This window comes from Hippocampus comes, unplaced genomic scaffold, assembly GCF_001891065.2.
Source record: "Hippocampus comes isolate QL1 unplaced genomic scaffold, H_comes_QL1_v1.1 scaffold319, whole genome shotgun sequence".
NCBI lineage: Eukaryota > Metazoa > Chordata > Actinopteri > Syngnathiformes > Syngnathidae > Hippocampus > Hippocampus comes.
Genome location: NW_017806090.1, coordinates 1,616,344 through 1,627,235, shown reverse-complemented (window position 1 = coordinate 1,627,235; position 10,892 = coordinate 1,616,344). Strand labels below are relative to the sequence as shown.

At 44.9% G+C, this 10,892-nt stretch overlaps 1 protein-coding gene across 1 annotated transcript in view; it reads right to left on the bottom strand.

Annotated features, from left to right (window-relative positions):
* LOC109530834 (neuronal cell adhesion molecule-like) overlaps nucleotides 1-10,407 on the bottom strand; it is a gene marked incomplete at its 3' end in the record, with an annotated part of 21,926 nt that extends 11,519 nt beyond the window's left edge. Inside the window, exons 1-2 of the mRNA XM_019894731.1 lie at nucleotides 10,225-10,407; nucleotides 6,853-6,948 (exon numbers count right to left, since the gene is read on the bottom strand). Coding sequence (XP_019750290.1) covers nucleotides 6,853-6,948; nucleotides 10,225-10,245 — 117 coding nt within the window. The remainder of the gene's footprint in view (nucleotides 1-6,852; nucleotides 6,949-10,224) is intronic.
* Nucleotides 10,408-10,892: the final 485 nt, after the last annotated feature.

The following is a 10,892-nucleotide window of genomic DNA, read 5'->3' as shown; positions in this document are numbered from 1 at the left end:
CTGCAAACACGCGGGAGAAAAAAAAAGATCTGTCAGACATCAGACAGAAGGCGTGACTGACAAGGTGTCAATCAATAACCAGGCACACTGATTCAAAGCATTCAACCGGCATGACCTCCCCGTACAGCCTCACGCTGACCTATTACCTTTGGGCTTCTGGATCTTTGCTGAAACTATGGTGGAATATCCACCACTGGGGGGGATGCGACACTGATTCAAAGCATTCAACCGGCATGACCTCCCTGTACAGCCTCACGCTGACCTATTTACCTTTGGACTTCAGAATCTTTGCTGAAACTACAGTGGAATATCCACCACTGGGGGGGAGGAAAATGCACACCTCATGGCTAATATCGGCTTTTGTACTGTGCTAATGCTAGGTTAGCATTGTCAGAACTGCTTTTTTTTTTTGTTGAAGCTGGACATGCGTTATGTCGGACTATTTCATTCTTTCATGAATGCAACACCGTGAATGGAACAAACGGTCAAACTAAACGTCTGTTATGTTCACGGTAAACCGCAAACTGTTTCATCTTTACTGAAAATGCAAACAGTGGTTTTCTCAGGTGTCCGAAAGTCTTTGTCCGGCGTTTCGAACAAAATAAGTTGCTGGCTTTACATCTCTTCCCAAAAAAAAAGAGATCTTGGCTGTGCTTGGAATACAAACTAAATCCATGGATACTTGTTATTACGTTGGAGTATCCTCCATTCTTTTCAATCCAAGGGGAAGAATACTAATGAATGTAATGAAATCCGAGCAACACCTTTTCAAAGCTTGAGTTTCTAAATGGAATCAAATTATTTCTCATGCATAGGGCGAACGAGCGCGATAGTCACCCTTTGATGTAAACATGGATGCCATTCTTCAAGCTGTCACTCAAGTTTAAAAAAAAAAAAAAGGAGGCCATGTGATTCACCGCATGCAGACACATTTCTGAATGCGCCGAGTGCCACCGAGGCAAACACCCTTTCAGCCGATTCTGAATGAGCTTTGATTGCATTTGCCTGAACGATAGCCAGTTTATTTGACAAGTCGCGTTTTCAGATGCAAAACTGAACAAATAAGCGAGACTCGGGCAACTACCGGTACACTCCTTACATGACAAAGCAGCAAAGAGAAAATCAGATTTTTGAGAAAGCTAACTTGTGAAGCTGGCAAAAATGTGTGATATTGCATCAAGAGGCAAAGGGTAGGATCAAGATATCAACCCTTTTGTTTTTTTTTTGTTTTTTTTTTGCAAGCATGTAATTGGGTGACCCCCTTTCGTGTTAAGTGCTTTTGTTTTGAGAAATGACAGCAAGTAAGGATGAAAGAAAAAGGCTGTTGTGCTTCGTCTGAATAGTGCAAGCATGTTAACATCTCATTGGTCGAGCCGATTGATAAGCTGGCTAATGAGCATGAAGGACACTAATGCAGGGCTTTCTTATGTGCTGCAGATTCTTGAACGAATATGATCCCAAATGAAAAAAAAAAAATCGTTGTACCGGTCAACCATTGTGGCGGAATTTGAGAATCAGAATCATCTTTATTGGCCAATTATGTCGAACACACAAGAACTACAATAAACAAAGAAATGACATATAAGTATCGAAAGACTTTCCGTAATGTAAGGGCACCATTGCGCGTCTTCCATCCAACCATTTTATTTTATCTTTTTGGCCGGTTGTCCTTCTTGAGGTTCATGAGTGAACTGGAGCCACCTCCGTTGACTTTGGATCAGGGGCAGGATCCACCCTGGACCACTCAGCAGTCAATCGCAGGCAAACATGCGGCCAAAATCAATGTGAATAAAGGCTGTCCTGTTCCTGTCTGTAGCTCTTTAGCATAGCCGGAACTAGGTGAGACCTTCCTCCAGGGAAGGACACCAGCCCCCTTCTAGTGCTTGAATATGACAAGTACAGATGAGTGTGATCACAGCCATCAGTCCTGGAAATCACCTCAGTCCTATCCTGTATATCTGCATCACATGACAAACGACTACATGGTTTTCATGGTCACACATCCGTAAGTGTTGGGATACTCAATGGCCGTCCATTTTCTTGTCGGCGATGGTGAATGTTATGCGTCATGCCAGAGTGTGAACAGAATTCGTCTCCTTGACTGAGCTGAGTGGCGTGTTGGATATGGATGACACGAATGAGGACTTTCTTTTGTGCTGCAGATCATTTGTAACATGATCCAAATATGAGATGCTCATGATTTATTCGGGTGAAACAATCATGGGTGGAGGAGTGTACGGTCCTTCCACCGATCTCACCTCATTTGATTGATGGGTGAGCTGTAGCCTATCCCTGCTGACTTTGCCCGGAGGCGGGCTGTACACCCTGTGTTGGTTTTGCCAGTCAATTTAGAGTCTTCAATGAACCCAAGTTTGTGTTCTGGGAGTGTAAGAGGAAGTCTCAGAACCCAGAGAAAACCTACACAGGCACGGAGGAGAAAATGTAAACTCTAGGAAGGGCAGAGTCAAGATTCGAACTTGGGACCTCTCGACTGTGAGGCGGATGTACGAAACCACTGTCCACTATGACGTATTTAACTTGCTATCCAAAAGTTGTGAAATATGATGGTTGGGATAACCTGGACACTGCGCTCGACTTTTGATAAGATTACGACTAAATTTATGCAAGGAAAACAGATCAGTCATACCGTGGTTCACTGACTCCCCGGTTTTGGATCAACTCTCTGACTGTTGGACTGGCGAACAGTTCACGGTATGTTTTGGAAGAAATCCATAAGATTTTGGAATGTGGGAAGAAACACGAGTACCCGGAGAAAACCCACTCAGGCACAGGGAGAACATGCAAAATCCACACAGGGAGGCCGGAACCGGAATCGAACCCTGCACCTCTGCACTGCGAGGTTGTCGCGCTAACCACTGGACCACTGGGCCACCCCTTTGTGTGCGCTATTTTTGGAGTGATATTGGGAAAATACAAAATGAGAGCAAATGGAATCTATTCGTCTTGGCCAGAAAATGAGACAGCGATTGGGTAGAGGAGAGACGAGGAAGCCCCGGAGGAAGGTTGCGCAGTTGAAAAGAGGTTAAAGAAATGATTTTAAAAATGCAGCCTCGGACAATGAAAAGTATCGTTTGTGACTCTCCGGGCAACGCGTCTGTGAGTGAGATGTGCATGAAGCATGAACTTTCCCAGCTACGCTCGAAAACGGAGCAGGACAAGGAGGAGAGCCGAGGGGGCCGCGTCGACCTCGTTCATGTCACTCGGCTGCTTTGCGCCTCAGCCGTTCCACTATTTGTTTACCCACGTCCTTCGCGCTGACACACCGGTGCCTCGCCACACAGTGCCTTTTTAAAACACAACAGAGCAGGCGGGAGCGTCAACACATCTGAGGGATGTCAAGCTCGTATCAGAGAGACACCGAAAAGACATGTTGGCAGGTACCGAGGGACTCCCTGATAGATCCACCTGCTCACCGACGATTTCCCATTGCCAACAATGAGATGGTGTTCTCCATGTTTATATCCAGCTTTTTCACAGCTTTTTCCTATTTGGGCTCACCGTTTCGTATGAGTCCTCTCCAAATGTTCCTGTTCCTGTCTTACTGAATACAGTCCCTCAGTTGTCGGTCTACCTTGTTGTCAAGTCCACAGTACTTCTGTCTTGCATCAAGGGTGTCTTTGTACTGTCTTCAAAACTCGGGTAAACTTGACAGATTCTCTGGTGTATTTGTTTCTCGTCTTTTCTAGTCATTGCAGATATCGATGGCAACATTTTAATTTGCGCAACATCGAGCTTCTCCTCTTCTACATTCTTGAGTGGTGCTGCTTCCAATCTTTACAACAGGTCCAACCAGGTGATAAACTTCACCTTCTCCGTCACATATCACCCGACCTCCAATACCAACCTCTAGTTGTATATTGTGGTGTTTATACACTTCAGCCCTAATTAAAGAGCTGGGTTTAAAAATAAACTACAGCAGAAGCATAGACTGTTTAACATGGCCGATTATGTTACGATCGAGTTGGGTCCATCATTAAAGAAACAAAATAATTGAAGATGCTGTTGACACGTGTGATTGAATGAATCGGCAGATCTGGAATGAAAAATCAATCTTTACACACCCCACGCCAAGATCATCCTTTAGAGATACCCGATAATCGGGCCTTTGTTCACTTTGTTCGAAAAGGTGCAAAATGCTCAAATTCGTCCCCGTGAACAGAATGTGTGGACTTTACTTGACCAAGAAACTAGTTTCACTTTCACGGGGATCTTGGTTTGACAGCCTAGTTTAAGATTATGTGGGGAATCCAATTATCATGACACGATTATCCGATTGGTCTGAAGTTTGGATGGGTGGTGCGAGGTTTAAAAGTCCAACACATACACAGGTGGGTGGCCCGGTGGTCCAGTGGTTAGCATGACAACCTCACAGTGCAGAGGTGCAGGGTTCGATTCCAGCTCCGGCCTCCCTGTGTGGATTTTGCATGTTCTCCCCGGGCCTGCGTGGGTTTTCTCCGGGTACTCCCACATTCCAAATAACATGCATGGCAGGCTGATTGAACACTCTAAATTGTCCCGAGGTGTGAGTGTGAGCGCGGATGGTTGTTCGTCTCTGTGTGCCCTGCGATTGGCTGGCAACCGGTTCAGGGTGTCCCCCGCCTACTGCCCAAAGATGGCTGGGATAGGCTCCAGCACCCCCCGCAACCCGTGTGAGGATAAAGCGGATCGTAAAATGGATGGATGGATGGACATAAACAAGGACGCCACAAACAAAAACAATGGTTGTTGACAGAAACCTCTGCAGGCTTCTATGGGACACCCTGAGAACTGAATGCACCCTGCCACAAAAGCTGCGTCACGCCTGACTCAGAGCACGGCCCATTGGAAAACATGGACTCAGCCGACGGTGGCCTGAAGCAGCACCATATTCAAGCCGCCCATTTCCCAACAACAAGCAAAGGTGACGACCATACTCACACTCTGTACCTATTTATATATTTTTTACGCCGTCATCATCCGCAATCGTTGAAAAAAGTTACAAGCATATTTGATCAAAGGATTAGAACGTGTTCCTTCCTGAGCACCGCAGAATCACAAAAGTGAGAGAATGACTGTAGAAAATATTTGAACAGGCGTAGAACCGTTCAAACGGGGCACGACAGAGAGTGTGTACAAAGGTGGTGACGGATGAGCACTTCGCCGTCAAAAGCTTTTAAATCTGCCATCAGCTGTGCGTGCAGCCTCCGAGACTCGTCCTCGAGGCCAAGGTGCGATCCTTTCCTTTGCGGTTGGCTGAGTCATGGACGGTTATCTCAAACCACCCCACCTGCACCCACGAGACATTAGCTTGGTGTTCCGTGGAATCCCAAACGTACTTGAAGCTTTGAGATGAGCCCGAAGTTGGATTAGGATCACTTGTCAAAAGAGACAATTGAAAGCTGTACTTCATATTTGTAGCTTAACTACCTTATGCCAGTATGAGTAGTGTCAGTTACTGGTGTCATATCGGTAATCGCCCATCACTAATTTGTATCAATCTGGTATTATATCGGCATTGAATCGAGCCAGTCACATGGCACGTAAAGAGACACGCAACCATCCGTACTCGCATTCACACCGTCGCTGAGTGGGAACCGAACCCACACTGCCTGTTATCAAGTCAGCCGAACGTACAAGTAAACCATCAGCGACGTGACCTCAAATTAGTATTCTCAATCATTTGCCCATAAGTGCCTGATATAATAACCGTATTTATAATCATTGTTAACGTGTTGATTGACTGCCACTCGTCCTTATCAATGACATGTCATGGCAATATCAACAAACGGTGGGATCATCTCAGTATCAGCCATCACACAATCTGGTATCATCTATCGCTTGTCATTATCTGGTAGAATATCAGTGTTGTACAACAAATTGGCATACGGTAATATGCTGGTGTCAAATCACTGGTAGGAAATCAGGGTGGCCAATCACAAGTTATTACTTATCAATCTGGTATGACATCTGTATTAAAAACTACGTGCATCATTTCAATATTGCCCATAAATCTTCCTGATCTAGATGATATTGGATCAGTATCACCCATGGCAACACTTATCTACCTGGTATCATACATATATTGACAATAGCTGGTATTTACTCAGTGTTACACATCTTACCTTTCTTACTTTTCTGGTATCATGTCAGTATCGCCGATAACTGGTATCAACTAATATCACCCATCATTTGTCCTTTTTTTTGTCTGGTATCGTATCAGAATTAACAAAAACTGGTATCATATCAATCTTGCCCACCACGTTGTCTGTATTTATCTGATGTGACATCAGTATTGACAAATCCTCATCCCTTTTCTGTCTGGAATGATATCAGTATTGCTAATCACTGGCACCATATCAGTAATACGAGTCCACATAATGCCTAATTTAGACTCCAAGTGCTATTTCAAATTTCCTCGCATCCCTGCCCACTGTCACGGGGTGGGCAAAGATAAGAGGGTGCGTTACCGTGGCAACCACAGCAATCAAAGGGGCCGTGAGACTCTCGCGCCTCCAAATGAGCTCCGACAACACAAAAACTGCACCGCCAGTGGACAAACGCCAGCCAAGCAAGCTCTGACCTTTCCATTTAGAACAAGAACAAAAGAGAAGGCATCGCCACTGTTTGCTGGCCTATTAGCTCTGCAGAGTGAGCTAATATTTAATAAAACGCCATTCCGGCAGCATCGTGGTGGGGGCTGTCGGGCCCAGAGGGGAGAACTTTACCAGATGTGGCGCACAGACTGGCATTTGTGCAATCGCATGCTGTGGGGAGGGGAAACGGTTCTGAAGGGAACATTCAGTCCTGGAAACTGTCGACGTCGGCCAGAGAGTCAAAACAATTCCAACTTACCAGAAAATCACTCGAATCCCCTTTTTTTCTCCTCCTCCTTCTCCTCCTCCTCCTCCTCGGATGTCCGACCGCTTGTTCTTTTTGTTTGTCTTCAATCTGTTTGCAGAAAGAAAAAAATGACAGTTCAGCACAGTGTGCATGTCTCAGTTGGTTTGTTTTGGCGAGGCTTTTTTCAGGTCGACCGTTCCTGTCTACAATTGATTCCGTATTTATCAATCAATTTTTCATAGCGTTTGAATTCTGAAATGTACCTTAAGCACCTCGATTTGGCTCAAAATTCTGCCACTGGCCTCTTAACTGGAACACATAAGAGGGAGCACATAGCTGTGATCACAGCTAACGGATAATTCGGTTTCTTTTTATATTTTGTTTTGCTGTTATTTTCCTTCTGAGCCTTCTTCTAACTCCGCTATTATTGGAATCGACCCATAAAGTGATTGACATCATTGCAATTTACTTGGAGCTGATGCTTATCGACTTCAGTCTGAGTTTGAACCAACGTCAGACGCTGCCTTTTCCCACTAATCTATGAGACACCGTCGCTAAAAGGCCTCTCGACATCCTGAGACTGAGCCGATGCTATCAGAAAAAAAAAAAGCAAGTCACCGCTGACCTCAGTGACCATCTGACACTTGGGCTTGGTTGCCATGGCGATTAAAAGAGGGACTAGAAATAACCTTTCCCAATGGCACGCCACCCGACAATCGCCACCTGGTAAGGGCAATCTCGAGACGGGAGCGCCGAAAATCATCAGCGGACAGGAAAATTCTTTAAGGGAGGCCAAGCAAAGACCTTCAACATAAAAACAACGACAAAGAATTCTGACTGATAATTTTTATGTACACGATGAGAAGAGGCTGCAGATACTTAAAAATGACATTGCGGCTCCCCTTGGATAAATTATGAAGTGTTTTAATGTCTTTCAGGGAAATGAATGAACAGCCCAGCGATAGTTCATATGTTTACAACTTTGCTTGAAAGAAAATGTTTTGCAGTATATCATTTTCTAACCACACTCTGTTAAGGTTCATTATATACAGCCACGGGTAAGCAACAAAACAAGAAAATTGCCAATTAAAATAATGTAAAGTGTCGTAGGGAAAGCCAATGCTGCTTGACACTTGGCTAAACGCGGGATTAATGGACAGTTTGCGCCAGCCTGACATAAAGAGAGACAAATTATGGGCAATTTAGCATCCTTAACAAGAGCTCTCAGAGAGCACAGACCTGCGCCAAGGCCTCAACGTTTGTCACCCAAACGATAGCTAAAAAAACTCGAGCAAAGCCAAATGAGAGGCGACATCACCACCGAAAAAAAAGAAGCATCTAAATAGGATTTATATCAATTCCTATGACATGAAACCCCCAAGAAAATCTCCGGTTTCCTCCGACATTCCAAAAACATGCATGGCAGGCTGATTGAACACTCTAAATTGTCCCGAGGTGTGAGTGTGAGCGCGGATGGTTGTTTGTCTCTGAGTGCCCTGCGATTGGCTGGCAACCGGTTCAGGGTGTCCCCCGCCTACTGCCCGTAGACAGCTGGGATAGGCTCCAGCGACCCTAGTGAGGATCTGGGCATCCATTGTAGCCAAAACTTCCCATGTCAATCGCACATGCAAGTGTTTAGGGCCAAAACGAAGATGAAAATGAAGACATCCGCCGCAGGTTAAATGGGCTCACCGCAGACTTTCTCTCTAATGAGCGCCTGTGTGGTTTCCTCTCTGGGCTGTGTTGTTTTCTTGATGTGCATGAGTATGAAAGGAGGCGGAGGCTCCACGGTTAAGCTGAGGGTTTAATTTTAGACTGGCTCTAACTGAGAGGCAGAATGCACCTTACGGACGATACGGCTTTCTTCTGACGAAGGCTAATTTACCAGCAGAGAGGGAGACAAGCGTTGCAGCCAGAACGCAATTGTCTCCCGCCGGGACTTCACAATAAGGGATTGAGATGTGCCCTGATGACGAAATAGAAATGTCAAAGAGCTTCCTTTATCCAACAGATGACATCTAACTGCTGTGTAAAGGTGGTGCAGAGTGCGCTATTTAAAAGGGATATTGTAGTTTAGGTCGCGCTGATGGTTTTCATCATGGAAAATTTGGCACAACATGGAGCCCGAAGAATTGGAAGTTATCGAAAATAAATCTATTGCTCCAATAATTTGAGGGAAGCCAGTGAGTGGAATAAAGCCATGTTTTGTTTGCAGACCATTGTGTCAAAAACTTGAGACACCAGACTTGGACAAACTGGCTGGGGAAGAGGCCAGTCAACAAGGAGTTTTGTTATTGGTGATATGGCATGACTCCTTCTTGGGTCTGGCTCTAAATCAGCTTTTAGATCAGGGATCGGCAATTTAAATGCTGGAGGAGTGTTCCCGGGGGGGCCACGTGGGATTTTTTAAAATTAGGCAGGGTAAGATTGTTACCCAAGGGTCCACTCAGTGTGTGAGCATGTGGCCTGTGGAACTCCAGTTCCCAATGCCTGCTCTACATAGTTAGCTAAAATGGTTTTAGTTTAGTTAGGTTCAAGTATTGCATGTATTTTATGAAACGCAAATTTAGAGCAAAAATCGCTACTGTTTAAAATATGTCTGTGGTCAACGAAATATTTTAACAATTACGAAGAAGACATCCAAGAAATAATACCCAAAGAGATTATATATTCTTTCGTTACTGTTTTATATGTTAGTTAGCGATCAAGAGTGAAGCACAAGAGAAAAAAAAGTCAGATTAAACATGATGTCTTCGAATTCTGGATTGACCCTTATAACGTTGAATATTTTTATGTGTTTTGGATTACGTCTGTGTTGTCGCTGGCCGTCGTTGACCCTTGTGGAGACTGCGTGTGCGTTTTGGAAAAAAGAATTGGGCATTGGGATTCTAATTCAAAATAGGCACTTAGAACCCCAATTGCAACTCCAGCATTATTTTACTGTCATTACACAGCGATTGACTTCTTTTTACATTTGCATTAATGGGAAATAAACATACGAGAGGCCGCATCAAACCTCAGAGGCTCCACTCTGTCTTTATTTGCCCGTTCGCTGATTCTCAAATGCAGCTCGAAACATGTGAGCACATGGTCCCAATACAACTGTGACAGGCTGTAAATTCCCCACACAAAAGATGTTGATGAGCAGCTGAACAACGATCAAGCTCACCTCAGCACAAAAAAAAAAAAAAAAAAAAAAAAAAAGATCAAAACTACGCTGCAAATTTTCCAAATTCCTCCCTTTGAAAGAGGGCAGCAAATGCACCACATTAACCCTGTTGCCAGTCCAATGACTGGCTCGGGTGATTGTAGCTTTGTGATCATCACCGCCGCCACCGGTAACTTGTAACTTTGCCCTGAGATGAATCAAAATAAATACATCACCTTTATCCCAGTCAATGTCATAAATCCCCAGAGCAGCCGGTGCACGAGAGGTCAACCGACATAATCCAGCGGCTCGTGTCGTCCCCGGCGCGACCGAGGCAACTGAGTGACAGGAGAGGTAGGAGAGCGGATTCCCTCTCAAACGTCGCCCCCCCCCTCTCCCCCACCGCCGATTACACTCCCAGCGGCCTCCCACCAGTCCCTTCCGCGCTCGCTCGTTCGTCCCTCCCCTGAGCCTGCCTCCCCTCACACAGTGGGATTAAAAACAACCTTTTGTCTCTCTACAATGGGGGGGTTAAACATTTCCTGGTATCACATGAAGTTACTGGGTGGGATTTTTTTTTCTTTTTTTTGTTACACTGAATATTCCGAAGGGTGGAACAATGGAGTAGTGGTTAGTGCGTTTGCCATTCGATTCTCATCTACGGCCTTCTTCTTCTCTTGGCTTTTGATGGCAAAGCAAATTATTTTTTAACAGATATAAAGCTACAAGAAATGCTCCATGAGCAACATTGACTCAAGATTCGCATTTATCATTCGCGCCAGTGACTGTGTCATTTTGTTTCTCATGATCGCAATACACACTTTCGACCACTTACCATGACACGTACTTTTTCTATACCGTACTTATGCATACGCGGTTTGAGTGTCTCATAATCGGCGTGACC